The following is an 18,123-nucleotide window of genomic DNA, read 5'->3' on the forward strand; positions in this document are numbered from 1 at the left end:
AAAAAAGAAAAAAAGATGAAAGCATGGAAAATTTAGGAGCATTTTTGATGAGCAAGCCAAAGAGAAAAAGATAATGAGCACAAAATTACTGCATGCCCCTATATGTGCAAGTTAAATCCAGTCCATATGCTGCGGCGCTGACGGCCCAATATGATTACCTCGCCATCAATTACGGTTCAATCCGCTATCAAATGACTTTTCCTTAACACCCAGACCCGCTGCCACCTGAGCCCTGCTCGCTCAGCTGTCTGTGTTTGTTCCCTCAGTGGCAGTGCGCTGACTTGAGCTGGATCTTAGCACATAGTCAAGGTCAAAACCACTGTTTGGGGGCTCAAGTCATTTGATTTAAATAGAAACTCCCCCTCCCGTGAAGTGTAGAAGTATACCATATTCCTTTATGTCAGTGCAGATAGTGTGCATCACAAGAAAGTCATGATCATTTTGGCACAGTGCGGCCGTCGCAATACTTTTGTCAGCTTGACAATGAGCCATTTCCTTTCCGTTTCTATGAATAACCTGACAGGAAATGGTTTTGGCTCCGGTCATTAAATATGATGCTGAGATGATGTTTGAGAGAGATCGTCTGTATTATCTGTCCTACGTCCTTGTTCCATGAGGCCAAGACAAAATGTCAGGGGCAATATTTCCATGCTTCAGACATTCAGGATTCTTCACTGAGCATCAAAAACTCTGCTGCCGCTTTGCACAAATTCCCCACACTGTGTGAAAACGTGAAGTGAGGCAGTTTTCAAAACATGCTGATATACGTAATATTAAAATCTGTAAATATGTGTGTTTACTGTTGTTTTTAAACTCCCAAAAAATGCATCATATGTTGTATTACTCACACTGTAATTCCTACAATGCCCCCTGGTGGAAACAATTTTCTCCCCCAGTTGTGTCTGTCTAACAATAGACTGCAGAGTTATGTGGGCCATAAAATCTCCTGGCATTATAAAAAGATAACTGTAAGATTTAGAAAGATTTTGCAAAATAGTTTGTCAGCTTTACAGCTTCACAGTCGTGACAGTTGCATGTTGAGTGGCAGCATGTGTGAGATCAGGAATGACTGTATACTTGCATGAACACTGACACTGAAAATTCAGCCACAAGAAAAGAATCCTAAAGTCTCTGCCCAGATTTTAAACTGAGAGAAAATATTTTAGTCTGAGTGAAGGGGAGTTGTGTTACATTATACAGTCTTCTCTCTTCTTGTGTTCAGAGCAATAGTAGTCAGCTGCAGTAAACAGGGTAATTCTGCTGTTTATCTCACAATCTGCTAGACGGAGTATAAAATAATTTTTGCTGCCACAACCTAAAAGCGTGATATAATACCATTTCAGGGTTTTGGCATTTGATAACAGTCAAGTTGCTAGAAAAAAATTGTTGCCATTGTTTGTATATGCAAACCATGAATATGTTATATTTGTATCATGGGTGAGTTTGTCATTAGAGGGAGGTGGGGGTGGAGGATGATATAACACTTAGGCAAGATGCCTGTCAAGCTGCAGACCACTGTTCAAGACCAACACACAACAAAGTCGGTTGCGTTTTAGTGAGCCATTGGGTCTGGTCCACAAAGAATGGCTCACGCCTGCTAAAAGCACTATGACTTGCGCAGAATTGCCACCAGCAATCTGCCCCATTTTAGCACCCTATCCACAAAGGACTTTCCACTAATTATATGCCGGCAGCAAAAAAGTTTGGCAGCTGAGCACATTTTGACCTCCGTTTGTTTTTCATTGAATAAGCAGATAATTTCCCTGTGTTTTAGACTTTTCTTCCATATTATTATTATATCAGAACACAGATTCATAATGAATACTGCAGAGAGCACAAACTTTTGAGGAAAGCATCAGATTTGTTTGTTGCCTACAGTAAGCTGTGTGTTGCAGCTGGCTACAGCATCTCACAGCAGCTGACACTATACATGTGTCTCCAAATTTAGAAACAGGCTGTCCGCTTTTACGCACGGTGCCACGGTAGCTTCATTAAGAGGATTGGCCAGGATTTGATAGTAATTAATGTTCCGTATTCTGCGTCATATCCACACAGGTCGGCTGTTACACACAGATTCCAGCTTTTTACGGTGATTTCGTTTGTATAAGGCAGCACATTATGATGAAACCTGAGCTCCAACAGAGCTGTTTCATTTCTAAATATGATAGAAGCTTACAACACACTTGATTCCCCCCTCTGACTGTAGTTTTTGAGTTTGAGTTTTAGAGAGAGAAATTGCGTCTCTTTAATACACAGGTCTCAGTAGTGTTAAATAGCACCGCTGTAACTTTCTATGGCAATTAGCGCTGGTCTTCTTGAATTAGATGGTATTTACAACAAAGCTTATTTGCATAGAAAGGGGGCAATTTTGCAGTAAATTTTTGAGCATTCCCTATTTACATACATGAAAATGGTACAGGCGCACCCAGAAAGCTTTCTGCTCCTCCGTGTAGTTTGCGTGCATTTTGTGTGCAATTGTGTGTATTTTTTTTTAAATGTGTCAATGTGTGTCTTGCAGCTTTTTAGCCTCCAAAAGTGGGTGTTTTTCTAATGGCTTTTGAGCCACCAAGCATGGGCATTTTTTTAACCAATACTGTGTTTTTAGGGACCCATCACTGTGTGTTCTACAGTTTTTTAGCCCCCAAATGTGGGTGCTTTTAGCAACCCATGGTTGTTTTTCAAGCATACATAATGAAACTATGTGTGAGACGTTGCTGTGTTTCCAGCAGGGATTATACTTCCAAACCTGGGTATTTTAAGGGCTTTACATGTCTAAACCCTTACCACACATTAACCACGATGTGGTTGAAATGCTAGGTTTTTAATGTATCTACTACATAATTATGTGGAAATGAAACATATCCGTGGCTTGTAGAGGATTGTACTTCACAATCTCTGTGGTACCTGAAACAATATTCCCCACCAGCACAGCACCATGCTTCAGATATTAAACAGGGATCGGCAATGAATGAATAATTTTCACACTCACCACTAGATTTCCGATGACCATAACCATCATGAAGACGACCAAACACATCCCAGCTCCGGCCACCTCCATGCAGTCCCACATGGTCTCGATCCACTCCCCGCACAGGATGCGGAACACGATAAGGAACGAGTGGAAGAAGTCGTTCATGTGCCAGCGCGGCAGCTCGCACTCTGTCGAGATCTTGCACACGCAGTCCTTGTAGCTCTTGCCAAAGAGCTGCATACCCACCACGGCAAAGATGAAGACGATGATGGCCAGCACCAAAGTCAGGTTTCCTAGAGCTCCGACTGAGTTACCGATGATCTTGATCAGCATGTTGAGCGTGGGCCAGGACTTGGCCAGTTTAAAGACTCGAAGCTGTCTCCAACAAAGGACAGAGACAAGCGAAAAAAGTGAATTATAATGTAGAAAGAAATCTCATAGTATTTGTAAACTGACACAAATATCACTGATTCTCACCAGACGGAAGGACCTGAGGACAGACAGCCCCTGGACATTCGCCAGCCCCAACTCCACCAGACTGAGAGTGACGATGATGCTGTCGAAAATATTCCAGCCAACTTGAAAGTAGTAGTAGGGATCCATGGCAATGAGCTTGAAGAACATCTCCGCAGTGAAGATCCCAGTGAAAACCTACAGAGGCATAAATTTCTGTTCAAATCATCTATTCAAGTCTGACATGTACCAACATTTCTGCAATTAATTTAATCTGTGTAGACTGTGTAAAAGAAGTGCACGTGGCCACTGTAATGTCACCCATTGGCGAGGCTGGTTAGTAAAATGTGGGTAGTGCCTGATGTGATGGTTACAAAAAGCTTGCTTACTAACTAGTTAGCTTGCTAATAAATACCGTGAAATTCAATGGCATTCATGAAGTTAATGCATATGTGGGGCAATCTGTATTTTTCTTGGTCAGTATCATACAACATCAGCTGATTGGACACAACGTCAGTTAATGTCCTCTTCAAACATATCTCGTTGCTATTGGTTGAAGCTGCAACTTCACCTGTCAAAAATCACTAAAGTTTAAAGTGATGCTATGAAGGGAATTTGCTTTGCCACGTGAAGCAAATGTTTTACTCACAGTTTTACTTGTATTGAATAGAAGTGAACAGGTGGCCAATATTTGCCAATATAATATAATTTTGATTGTGACCTTACTGTTAGAAATAACACAGAACACAAACTTTTCATGTTCCTTTCTTTAACCGTACTTCTCATTTTTACTCAAGCATATTTTTGATTAAGTAATCTACTTTTTAGTTTGATACATATTGGATATTAATACTTTTGTTACAACTAGTCTGCTCCAAACAACAGAATTTAGTGGGTTGGGGGAGCGACAGTAACTTGTACTTGGAGTAATTTATCAACCAGATACTTTTTTACTTTTACTTTTTTTTTATGGGATTGATTGTACTTTCACTCTACTAGAGATTTCCTTTACCCTACCCACTGCCTACCGATTTGTCGCCTCCTGTTTTGAAGCATCGAGTCTGGCATTTTGTTCATTTACATCTTGTTTTTTTGCAGCCAGAAATTATCGTATTTGAGCGAGAGGGTAGGGCTGTGAAGGACTGATATCGCTAAGCCTCGATCCTGATTGACAAGTCGTCTTGGTGGTGACACAAGGTAGCCACGTCCTCACGCATACGCTGCTTTATCGTCTATTTAACTCTAAATGAGACCATGATTTCCAATATGAATATCATTCTGTATTGAAGGAGACTTGAAATGGAAGACTGAGACCATAAACTTAATAGAAAAATATTAACAGAGGTAATAAATCACGTTTGAAGTAGTGTTACTTCTTAAAAATCTGACCGCTTTCGGCAACCAGTGGAGTCGCTGCCCTGCTGGCCATTAGATAGAATGCAAGTTTAAGGCACTTCTGCATAAGCTTCACTTTCAGACTTTCAGACTTTCAAGCATGCACTTCTTTAACACACTTTTACTTTGTTAATGTGGCAGATATTCACCAGATTTCCCACTGAAAGCATGTGGTCAAACTCCGGGGTCATGGGGTAGTGCTCCATGGCCATGAAGAGGGTGTTGAGCACGATGCAGATGGTGATGGCCAAGTCAACAAAAGGGTCCATCACCACAAAGTGCACCCACTCTTTAAAGAGCACCCATTGCGGGCAGCAGTCCCACTTCAGGAATATGTCGGCAAACTTGTACCAGCCGGGTGGGCACGGCCTCTGAGCCTCCTCCAACTCTAGACAAAGAAAACCAATCAGGCAGTCTACCATCAAAGCTTTAATCACCTCATGCATGATACACCTCACAGTGAGCACTGATGAGTGACATTAAAATTCATGTCTGTGCCAAGATATAGTCGAGCTGAAATAGCCGAAGCTTAACACCAAGAGGCCACGACACTAAATGTTGACAGGGATTTCTCCAGCACACAATGTGATTGGGTCAAGCTCAAGACAATGCTACTGTATTGGCCTCGGATGTAATTAGTGTATAATGTTAACAACTGCTTGATAATCTAGCAATTAGAGCTCACATTAGAGCATCTCCTTTAAGAACCGGCGACTAAGCCTCATTCTCGGGAGGAACTTGACACTTGTGTATGCTTACAGGCTGCTCCTGCCAGGCTGTTGCGTTGTTTACTTATCTTAATTTAATCAGAGCTAGAAAATAAATCCTATATTTAGGGATTCTGAACGACAATTTCTGTTGCATTATCAGTTTTGAGTACCTCCACTGGCACTGTACCTTCCATAGCAGCTGCAGTGAGCACAGTGAGAGCACTCGCAGACCTCTGTGCCAGGCCTGGCTCGTCCAGATGAAGCATGCTGTGCACAGAGCCGACAGACTTCTCTCTGATTTCAAGATCTGCAGCAGTCTGTAAAAAATGTCAAATGTCAAAACCAAAGGCTTTAGAAAACATTTTCAGATTAAATGTGACTAAAGGGCGATCAACTTACCTTCACCATGGTCGGCGCTCTGACTAACAAACGAGGGATGACTCTCCCGTTACAATCCTTGATAATTTCGTCATTGTTAACGCTCAGATCATCATCTGTTAATTCAGCTATGGTGTGACGACTGAGTGTCTTCTTACTGGTTAGAGTGAGTCGGCTCCCGAGACCTTGAGCCATCTAAATAAAGGATGAAAAAAAGAAAAAAACAAGTTTCAAGTCATTTACAGTCATATGCAATGATTAGCAGTCATTAGCTTTGAAATTCTTAGATCTCAGGCTCCCTTCAACGATGCTCATCAAATATGTATCATGAAAAAACTATGCAAAAATGAGAATCTAAGACAAAAAGTGCATTAGTTTGAAGTGTAGGGATAAATGTATTCCTACAGTAAAAAAGATGCAAAACAACAGAATGCATGTTATATTCTACTATAATTTTAAATATCAAATTCAGTCTTCCTAACTGTTACTTCAATTTTTACTATAAACAATAATTTTATTGTTGACAAGTAACACTTTTAAATTTGAAAGACAAATAATCAAACAAGCTCAACAGCAACACCACTCTCCAGAAATCATGACCTGGTGTCTCAAGATAATCCACAGACCTTGATGTGAGCAGTTTGATTTCACAGAAGGAAGCGTGCATCTACTCATAACAAGGGGCTCATGCTTGTGACAGCACGAAACCCTCGTGAGCTAGCAGTAGATGCACACTTCCTTCTGTGTTAGTGGGTGTAGTTCAGTAGTAAGAAAATAGTTCCTACATGAAACTGCTCACAACAAGGTCTGTGGATTATCTTGACTAACCAGCATCAAGATTTCTGGAAAGAGATATTGCTGTTGAGTTTTTTAATTAAAAAAACATTTTTTTTCTTTGGTGCTTTGGGCACCACAAGCCAAGTGCCATTTAGCTCGATTATATTGGAGAGAAAGCAGACATCTCTGCGACCGATATCTCCAACACTCTGCAACTCACACTGAAATAATCTATACTGATAAATAGCACAATATGTAGGACGAAAACTAAGTTTTTTTCATCTTCAGGTAAACTGTCCCTTTAAAGTACATACATTGTTAGTTCTCTGCTTATAGCTTGTAAAAGTTACCTGTTCTTGATTCTTGAGTTGCTCTAGTAGCCGCTGGAACTCCTCTTCTTTCTCTATGGCCTCTCGCTGAGTGGCCTGATTCTGTTCATCGTACGCCATGGCTACCACGGCCAGGATCAGGTTGATGAGGTAGAAGGAACCCAGAAAGATGACCACCACAAAGAACAGCATGTACGTCTTACCAGCCGCCCGCAGGATCTGTGTTTGGAACAAAAAAGAAGCTACGAGAACTAAGGACAAAGTTCTTTTCAAGTTAAATATCATGAATCTGCTTGCGACAAATGAAAGAAGTGCCAACCAGCTGGAAAAGGTTCTCCCAGTAATCCTGCGTCATGAGTCTGAAGAGAGCCAGGAAGGCCCAGCCAAAAGAGTCAAAGCTGGTGTAGCCAAAGTTGGGGTTCCTCCCAGCCTTCATGCACGTGTATCCTTCAGGGCACTTTCTATCGACAAAGAAAAAGAGTCGGCTTTCTACAATCGCTCTATCAGCCTCCAAATCACACTCAAACCAGCCTGAAAAGATGAAATTATCAGCGTGGATAAAACATACCCAGCATCAGAGCTGTTTCCACAAAGCAGAGCATCTGGGCTGCCATCCAAGAAATAATGATTTTCTGAAAGCAAACAATAAGAAGACAGAGTGGAATCTTTTCCACTTGGGACAATATCTGCTTAAAATAAGAGATTTTTTGTGCTAAACATACCTGTGTTTTCAATATACTCATTGAAATCGAAGGTGCTGTTGGAATACGCTGTATCATTGAAGCCCATGGTGTCGTTGAAGGACATGGTGCCATTAAATGTGTCGGTGGTGTTAAAAAATTCAAATGCAGTTTCATTTGTGTCGATGGGCCACCGTATACATTTATGACGCAGATTTCCCATAAAGAGCTGAAGGCCAATGAGGGCGAAAACGGCGAGGGCGAAGACGGTCAGAATCATGACGTCCACCATTTTCTTCACCGACTGGATCAGAGCAGCCACGATGGTTTTCAAACCTATACAAAAAAAATAGAAATAAAGTGAAATAAACAAATGAAATGTCAGCGGCTTGTCTCTAAAAGTCAAACAGCTCTCAAACAAAAAATGATATTCAATACATTCAATTATTCATTCACTATTAAGTACAGGTATTATATTAATCAGACAGACACATTTTAAAAAATACATACACACATAAACAATATTAAAAACAAAACAAAACAAAACAAAAAACAAAATAAAAAGTACCAGGAATCACAGTAATTGTTTTGAGGGCTCGAAGTACACGAAATGTCCTGAGGGCTGACACGTTGCCAAGGTCAACAAACTCAGTGATGTATCTGTGAGGAGACACAAAACAATAAGTCAGGTGCAAATAGCAAGACAAATTAAAAAAACATTTGTTGTATTCCTCCACAAACCAATTAAGTTGTTTGAATCTGAATAAGCTGCAGTTACAGTTTGTATATATGTCTGTCCAGACTCATAATTATGTAGCCATCACAGTTGACCTTGCTTCAAATATTGCTGCAGTTAAGCTGCATATTCTGTAACATGGATGCTTTAGACACATTTTCAATCTGGCAGCACAGAAGATCCATACAATCAGCACAGCGTCAAGATCGGCACTTAAGACGAGTGTCACCTCTTCAGCATCTGACCAAATGTCTCCCTTTCTGTTTCTGAGTTGTCGGGTACATTATTATTCATTTTGTCGGACATTTGTATGAAGTTTTGTCATAATAAGTATATAAATTCTTGATTTATGGCCAAAAACATATTTTGTGAGCTCACAGTGACCACCAAAATCTAATCAGTTTACTGTGATTCTAAGTGGATGTTTGTGCCAAATTTGAAAAAATCCCCTCAAGGCATTGTTGAGATATCATGAGAGCGATACAAACGTACATGCAGACGTTTGGATGGACGGACAACACGAGAACAACACCTCCGGCCAAGCTTATTGCTGGCACAGAGTCAAAAAAATCTGATTTTTGCCAAGGGAATCAGGGCGATGTTAACTTTTAGGCTGGCCTACAAAAAAACATCAACCCTGTAGCTCTCTATTGGCTTAAATTACACAAAAGGCTGCACATCATCATCTTTCACAGAAGCTGATAGTTTGTCACTTTGGCACTCAAATTAGCATTTTATGTCAAGATCTTGAGAAGAAAAAAGTTGTTTTTCTGATATCAAATGCAGCTACATAGCTCGATGAAAGGTCACTTACGCCATGCTGATCACCATGAAATCCAGCCAATTCCATGGATCTCGGAGGAATGTAAAAGATCCAACACAGAAACCTCTTGACAACACTTTGACTGTTGCCTCAAAGGTATAGATACCAGTAAAAACATACCTGCGAAGAAACAAATGTTAGTATTAAGAAGTATTAAATGTCAGGCAGTAATTACTCTGCAATACAATAAACAAATACTCACTCAACAGTTTTACTCCATGCTGGTGGGTTGCTCATCGTCATGAATACACAATTCGATAGAATCGTAATCATGATGAACATGCTAAATAATTTAATTCAGGGTTAAGGAAACAAACATGGACAATATATGTACAAGTCCATATTCCCTTTGAACATCTACATCACTTTATGTCCAGCTGAAACTTTAATACACCAAATAATTCAACAGATAAAGCATCGATAGTTCAAAGGATATGAATGTATGAGAATTTTGATGGCTCCTCTTCTAATCACACTAAAGGGGCTCAGAATGTAGCAAGCCGGTTCAGCGTTGAACCTGAAGATTGTGTTTCCTTTGCTGATCACAATGAATGTCTGAAAGACACATATAAATACCTGCATAAATGTGAGATAATATATAAGATATAGATATAAAAATATATCTGTTTCAATAAATACTGAGTGTTGACAATCTTGAAATGATACTTTAACATTTAACTGTAACGTATGCCGCGAATGAAACAGTGTATGTTGTGTAAGGGATACAGTATGCAGCTGCAATTTATGTTAAGTAATACATCCTGTCGTATTTCAAGGTTAGGTAGGGACAGGGTGAAGCTCATTAAGCTCTACATGTGTGTTTCAGCTGAGCCTGTCGCCGCCATGTGAGACCCAGATGTGCTCAGACTGACGTGCTGTGTTTTGTAGAAGGGGTCCAGGTCCTCCAGAGGAGTGTTGAGCAGCTCTGGTGGGGGATCTCCGTAGATCATGGGCAGACTTTTGCCCGCCTCCAGATCAGCGTTCGGGGCCGCTGGCTCTTCATCCTCGTCAACCTCTACTTCTGGGGCCTTTTTACTTTCCTCCTTGAGCCTCTCGATCTCCGCCAGCGATTCCCGGGTGAAGCGGCGGAACGTATCGGTGCCTGGGGGAAGGAGCAGGGGCGCCATCTTCGCATCGCGAAGGGATACCGCCACACCGGGGTTTCCCTAAAGGAGCTGGAGGGGGGACGAGGAGAGAACACAGAGCATCACATTACATACACTTTGGCCTAAACCAATAACATTTTTCATGATTTAAATACTTTAAAACCACGTTTAAGTGGAAACACACAAGTTTTGAGTGGTGCTGTTTTTGGCACCACTGTCAAAAAGACAACATCGCTTTTCAATTTCTTCCGAGCGACGCAACTGAACGTTTCCACAGTTTCTTTGGTTGTTCTACCGTCCATCATTTAATAAGAACTAATTGATTCTCTAGTACATAGATATGAGAAATGTAAATACCGCATTCCCAGTTTGACATGTGTCTGAGCGGGCGCCATACTGGGGAGGTCAAGATCCACTAGTAAACAAACACGTGTAGATGCAGATTTCACTACAAAATCGACCGTAACTCACTTTATTCTAAATTGATTTTCCGATCATTCTAAACCTATATATACATACATATACATATACATATACATATATGCACACACACACACACACACACACACACACACACACACACACACACACACACATATAGTGTGTGTTTTGTTAAACCAGTGACTGGAAACTAGGAATGGGAAGAGAGAGATGAAGAATAATGTGTAACAAAGGTCACCTTAACCACACAGCCACCAGGGTACTCTTTGTTTAGTTTTTTTTTTCATTAAATGATCAACTAAAAACCACTTATCAATTTTCTGATGATGAGGGCATCAAATATTGTCCAATTCTTTGAGCACTACTGTGTTACAGATTTTTAAAGCTTTAAAACGGATCCTAAAATAAATCTGACGGGGTCACGAGAAAAAAGCTCTTTGTTAAAATATTTGATCGATTTACATATTATTGTGTCATTAATTTAAATTACAGTATCTGGAAAGTTTGCTGGAAGTGCTCAAAACATTTGATGAGGGGGGACATGTAGACATTGTTTTTTGTGGTCAAAAGCCAAAAAAGCTGGGAACCGCTGTGCTAAATGTTTATGTCTCCATACGTGTCCTTGCTGTATCTCCAAACCCCTCACCCTCCTGCCCTACATCTCTGATCCTGCACCCCTAACTACACCAGGAGCACTTAAAAAGAGTTTAAGACGGCAATTAAATGACTAGACGCACTCGGGAGAGAGCTCGGACTTTCCCACCCTTCTAAAGAGACCATGACATTACTAGTGTACATCAGATTACTTATTAGCTTAGCAGACGCTCCATATCAGGCTCCAAGTGGCATTCGCTTACATCCTTTGATGTGTTTAGCAACCAGTCTGGTTTCGTCTGGAGCAGCTAAGGTTAGCGTCCTCCTACTGCAGACACAGGGGTTTATTTTCCTCTAAAGTGATCGACCCTCCCATAGACTACAAAAGATATTACCTCGCCTTGTTTATTGCTTGATGTCAGCCATGCCACGGAAATTTGATTAAATACCCAATTTTCATTGCATTTGTACTTCCCCGTGTCGTCAAGGGTTCAATGACAGCTGGCTGGCAGACAGTGGATCCTCTGCTCTGATCATTGCGCCTGGAAACAAAATATGAGTGTTGTTGGCTCCACTATCCTGATTTTCATGACGTTAATGCAACAGGCATTTGTTTTTTTGTTGTTGTTTAAAATATGCTACCTGTTTTGAGATGGTGCATAACAATGTCTCAAAAAAAGATTCATAAAGTCCTACTTCCAAGGTCTTTACATGTTTAAGACTTTTGGAAGCTTGATTTAAGACATTTTTAACAATGAAACTCTGGACCCTATTTTGAGCCACTGCTTGGTTTGTCCATTCTGGGCTACTAAAGACATGGCAGTGCAACATGGCGATCTCTATGGACAAGAATTTTATATAAACGTCTCATTCTAAGGAAAAGAAAACACAACAACTCTGATTTTCAGGTGATTACACACTAAGGAAAACATATTGTATAGCTTACTTTTTAAGTGGATTTAAGGAAAGTTGTTTGCAGCAAAAAACTTCCTTCTCAGCTCCTACAATAAGTCTAAAATATACTGTGTGAACAAAAATGTTACATTCAGACTGTTAAGTGCAAAAAATGTGCCATTGAAACCCATCTAAACTGTCATTTTTGATCCCACAGCCATCAAAGCATAAAAACATGCATTGTGTTATTTCTGGGTGTCATTCTGAGCTTTTGCCTTGGAATTTGTCATTTTTACCATTTTCCTCCTGATGATGTAATTTTACCATATTTAGCATATGGAGAAAATGCACATGCATTTTCATGATGTGCACTGTCACAATCAGTGTTGCTGCAAATCACTGACATATCCCAGGCTGTGACAATCCAAAAATAATAAATAAATAAATAAATAAATAAATCTATTTTGCATGTAATTTATTGAAAATAATTCATTTTCTGAGGGTTTTTTTTCATCTAAAAACATGTTTTTTTCATCTAAAAACACTTCTAAAAAACACTGTGGCATCATGGCAAAAAACTGGCATTTAAACAGTAAAATTCTGAAAATTAATGAATATTTGATATCTATGATTATGTCTGATGTTGGTTAAAAAAATAAACTCTATGAGAGCAGAAAATAATATGAATATATAAAGCTTGATTTTGAGCAGCGAATTTTGCGTGCAGAGCGATTTGAGTGTGTGTAATATCAAAGTGGGCCCTAAGGGTTAATGTCTTCATGTTCCGACGCTAAGATACAGAGACAACACACAGAACACAGACATGCCATTATTCACCAAAACAGACAAAGAAGCTGGTAACAGGCTGTAGAAAGAGAAGAGTTCAGACGCAGTGATAGCCACTGATCACACACATTAATGAAGCCTCCTCAAACCACCTCGCTCAGACACAAAATGATGCATTCACACACTTGTGAGGAGACGCACACGCTCGCACAGATACGGTGGCTGCCCAGCTGCTCCAGGCAATCAAGACGGAGCGTCGTGTTTCAGAGGCCCGATGACTCTGCTCATTCCTTCCTGGCTGAGCCTTCGCTCTGCGCCTCACATCCCTCCGATAAACAGGACGGCATGCCAACTTATCTTTCCGAGCTGACTCCTCTCTCCACTACCTTCTATTTTACACGGGGGCCCCAAACACTCTAAACTTCCGCCTCCGCACCCCTTATCCGCTACTTTACAACCCCCCACCGCCTCGCTACATGACACTTGAGGCTCTGAATCCCCCTTTAAATTTCATCATAACCCTATCACTCATCACAGGCCCCATCTTTTATCACACACAACTGAGCCTTTCTCGTTAGGCAGAAACACTACAGGGGTCAGTTTATCCAACCAAAAAAAACTTTTGAGTTATTACCAATATCGAGGCAACCTGTGCAAGCCCCCCTCATCATCCCATTTCAAAACCCCATTCTGGGAGGCCGCCGTCGACCATGAGCCAACCTTAAAATACACATCCTGAGAATGGATGTATTTCTGCGCGGCTTATGGGGAGCGTTTCCTGGTTGCATTACATCACACCGTCACTGCTTAATCCATCAAATGTCCTTTAAAAAAAATAAAAACCCTCATAAAAAACCTCAACTGAAAGTGTGCCAATCTCAAAAAAGTCCTCCCCGAAGAGGTTGCTGCCTTGTCACGCGTCACTCAAGTAAATAATACGTTTTGGCGCCGTGTTGAGTTTTGTGGCTACATTAATCAGTGTGTTTCTTTGCACGAAAGAGCCAGGAGGGAAGGCAAGAGTGCGATATTCAGTATCAGTTAAAATAGATTTTGTGTATCATGCTTAAACTCATAAAACGTGTCTGTCCAGAAAATACAGTTGTGTCTGAAGAGCGAGTGGTTTAACGCGGGAGTCAGATCCTTCACACTAAAAGCCGTGCACTCAAAATCCTACTTAGGTGAGAACACAGAAGTATTATCAGCAAAATATATTTTAAATTAAAATTAAAAGCACTCGTTCTGCAGTTAATGGTCACTGTGACTGATATTACAAGTAACATTTTTAGATCGTTAATACTGATACATCGGTGTGTATTTTAGATACTGAAGGAAATTTTTGGTCATAAAGAAATGTTTGATTCTGTGTCTCATAAGCAGTGTTGGGGATTAACAAATTACATTACAATTTAACTATATTTTACAATAGCTTGCTGGTAGTTCAACTACATTAATATTTGTGTCGTGATTCAAGAAATTGAAGTAGTTTCTTTGCTTTTTTTTAAATTTTACCATTACTTTTCAACTTTCAAATAACTGACAAATAAATGTAATGCCATAGAAAGAACAATACTTGCCTCTTAAATCTAGTGGAGTAGAAGCATAGAGTAGCAGAAAATGTAAGTAAAGTACTAGTATCTCACAATGAAACACAATTCTTGGGTAGATGTACTTGTCTAAATTGACTAGAGTCTAGCTGAGGACAATCAAGTCACTACACGACACGCTCGCTCAGTCGCTGTGAGGACAGGTGGCAAACTGAGGAAGAGGGTTTTCAGAAGCCTTTCCCGACAGTAATATATATCTCACTTTGCATGTCAGCTTGGGCCATGTGACCTGTGACATTCTGGTTGAGGATATAGACGATGTAATGTGGACACCTCTCTGTTACACTAGCTGGCCGTGGCATGCGATTGCCAATATTCACCTCCGGAAACTAGCCGAACTAGCTTTTGGCTTTTGTCACAAGGGTAGCTCAAGTTCAGGCGGCATAAGAGGTTGTGTAGTAAAGAAACTTAGTTCACTACAGGTGAAGCATCCATGCAGATGCCAGTAAGAAAAGCATTTTTTTTATCTTGAAGGTAGGTCGAACCACTTTTCTATAGTGAGAAACTATGGTGAGAAAATACTCGGTCAAATGGGACAAAGACATTATTTTAATCTATTTTAATGACTTGCTGGCTCAACTCTGGTGCCTTGAAGAGCTCAAAGTCCTGCGACAACATGACAGATGTCTCACTCCGCTCACTGCACCGCTCTTACCGCTTCTGGAATGTGGTGAAGTTGTAAACAACAGACCCACAGAGCAAACAACAGCTTTTCATCCACACGTCCTTTGACATTTTGCTCCTGTTCCCCCTGTTCTCTCACGGGGTCAAATCGCAACAGTGTGCTTCGCCCTCTCCTAGCTTGCTTCATCACCCTGTCACCCACCACTTAACCTTGTATTTCAAACTCTATAGGGAACCACATCTAACAGGCCTCTCCACCTGTTCCTACTTCCAACACCGTGTCATTGTATGTTGCCACCAGACGCAGTTTCGCACGACTGTAAATGCTTAGCGTGTTCATGGCCTCACTAACTACTTGGGGTCAAGCCCTCGGAGTCTCATTTTGATGTCTTTATCAGATGTGTGCACAGTAGACTCAGCGTGCACTATAGCCCTACATGCATTATGTTGCTGCTAAGAGGACAGCTGCCGTCATTCACGGTATGCCTCTGTCGCTGCATACCGAGGAGCTGTGAAGACCTGGGGTAATCTCCCTGGTGCATTAGGACGGTCAGATGGCTAACAGAGAGGTATAGACCTGCTGATCTATAAATCCAGACTATTATTAGAGGATGAAGCCAAATAATTTGTCTCTGGCTGACAGGAGTGAGGCAAATGTTTAATCACAAACATCTCAGCCTCCTGGATAATGACCTAATGTTGGCATTAGGCTCATATGTTTCTGCAAACCATGAATATGTTACATTTGCATGTTTAATGCGTATCATATGAACATTTCCAAAGAGATGTAATATATATAGGTAAAGGGGAATGGTGGATGGTGTATCACCTAGACAAGATGCCTGCCAAGCTACAGACCAACAAAAGCATTTATTTTATACCAACCCTTTTTAACATTTCCACATGTGTTCGTTGCACCAAACCTGAGTGTTTTAGCAGCTAATCATTGCATTTAGCAGCACCGTCTGAGGCACTGAAACTGGATGTCTGGGTTTTTTTATAGAACCTGGATATATACCACCAACAAATGGCGCATTTTCCAGCTGGGTTTGTGGTTTGTGGTAATTTACAGAACCTGGGTGCTTTTCACCAACAGATGATGGTGTTTCCAAGTGGCGTTTGTGGCACAGAACCTGTGTGTTAGCAGTGGCACTGAGCAATGTTTCCCGGCGGTTTAGGCATAAAACTGGGGTGTTTTTTAATGAACGTGGGTTCTTCTCACTGACACATCGCACCGTTTCCCAACAGTATTTGAGCTCCTGAACCTGAGTGTTCTTCACTGACTTGTCCCTTCTTTTCCAGCAGCTTTTGGGCCACCAAGCATGGGTATTTCAAGCCAAAACATTATCTTTTCCAAACAATAACCAGATGATTGTCATGCCAAAACCTACCCCAACTTTATCATTGCTTTGCACTGTTTGGAAAAGTAAAGTTTGAATGTATCCACTACAAAATAACGTACAATATAACATATCCATGGCTTGCAAAAACATACAATATGAGGCTATTTTCTGGAGATTAGGTTGTCATAAAAGCATAATAATATGATGTTACAGGAATAAAGCTGTTGTTAGTCCAATGCAGCTCTCTAAACAGACTTCTGCTGCCTCAAACTGACCCATTTGGCCTTTGCACCGGCTGCACAGAAATCTGAGTAGATTACATGTGGAAATAATACTGAGAATATTCCATCCAGCTTATCAGGGACCAGAGAGAGCTATTATCATACTCATAATGCCAATCCTGCCCTTAAAAAACAGAGACGTCTGTGAGGGAGCCACTCATGTTTGAACCATGTAGCTAAAACATTAACAAACATCATTATTTCTGTCACATAACATTCAGATGGAGAAAGAGACATAATTGTACAAAACAATAATTAAAACAGGGGAACTAAACAAATTTCAGAGGAGATTTTGAGAAAAAAAAGTTAAACTGATCTTTAACCTTATTTCACCTTTGAATACTCTGGAAAATACAGAGGCCTGGCCAAGGGGTCACATGGGCTCACTTGGTGAAAGAAACTCAAAACCGACACCTTCTGCGTCCAAGAACATGTGATGCGAGACACACAAACACACTCAGGAAATAGAGGAAGACCACTGCTACATCTTTACACATTCTGCATGTCGAAAGATACAGAAATATGCATTTTAAATCATCTGCCACAGATAACACGAGTAAGGCTGTCAGTGGAGAATGCAAACAGAGAAACGGGGCTTTGTGCAAACAAAAAAGCCACTCCAAGAGCTCAAAAACACCACCTGGTGACTCCCATCCATAACATGTGTGTCCACAGATCTGCTATGCCTATATGGAGTCAAGTTGTCTCTGTGGTCCCACACCTCTGATTTGGGCTACATGGATTAACGGCAGAGTAACAGTGGGGTATGAGCATCCACAGCATCACAGTATCTTGCCCATCTGCTATGAAGACATGAGCTAAAAATAAAACCCCGCGGGAGGAGGCATAGTGGGGATTGAGAAGGCTGCAAAGCGTCCACACTGGACATTAGAGCCGTGTAGCTCCAGGGACACTTTCACCTGGCAGGTGGAGACCTGCTATGATGCTCATGCGCAGATTTCCCCCTCATACTGTACATACTGTAGAATAATAGTGTAGTAAAATACGACTTCTCCACGGCATGTGCGTGCACCCTCACAACACAAACACGCTTGCTCTCACACACATTTAAAAACACTGCTGAGGAGCCATAAATCTACCAATTCCAAATCTGTCCTGAGCTCACTTACAGGTCCGTGTTTATTATTAGAACAAAGGCGCTCATATTAAAAAGCAAGAGCCTTTGCATTTAATTTCT

The 18,123-nt window shown here is 40.9% G+C and overlaps 1 protein-coding gene across 1 annotated transcript in view; it reads right to left on the minus strand.

Annotated features, from left to right (window-relative positions):
* The window catches only part of scn4aa (sodium channel, voltage-gated, type IV, alpha, a), a 31,512-nt gene that overhangs the window by 12,856 nt on the left and 533 nt on the right, over window positions 1-18,123 (minus strand). The window contains 14 exon segments of the mRNA XM_042508442.1: window positions 2,990-3,346; window positions 3,449-3,622; window positions 4,969-5,207; window positions 5,717-5,846; window positions 5,929-6,102; window positions 7,035-7,232; window positions 7,333-7,474; window positions 7,582-7,645; window positions 7,736-8,029; window positions 8,262-8,353; window positions 9,244-9,372; window positions 9,455-9,544; window positions 9,689-9,807; window positions 10,125-10,427. Coding sequence (XP_042364376.1) covers window positions 2,990-3,346; window positions 3,449-3,622; window positions 4,969-5,207; window positions 5,717-5,846; window positions 5,929-6,102; window positions 7,035-7,232; window positions 7,333-7,474; window positions 7,582-7,645; window positions 7,736-8,029; window positions 8,262-8,353; window positions 9,244-9,372; window positions 9,455-9,544; window positions 9,689-9,807; window positions 10,125-10,379 — 2,457 coding nt within the window. The 5' untranslated portion in view covers window positions 10,380-10,427.

The sequence above is a fragment of the Plectropomus leopardus genome, chromosome 19 (assembly GCF_008729295.1).
Source record: "Plectropomus leopardus isolate mb chromosome 19, YSFRI_Pleo_2.0, whole genome shotgun sequence".
NCBI classification, from domain to species: Eukaryota; Metazoa; Chordata; class Actinopteri; order Perciformes; family Serranidae; genus Plectropomus; species Plectropomus leopardus.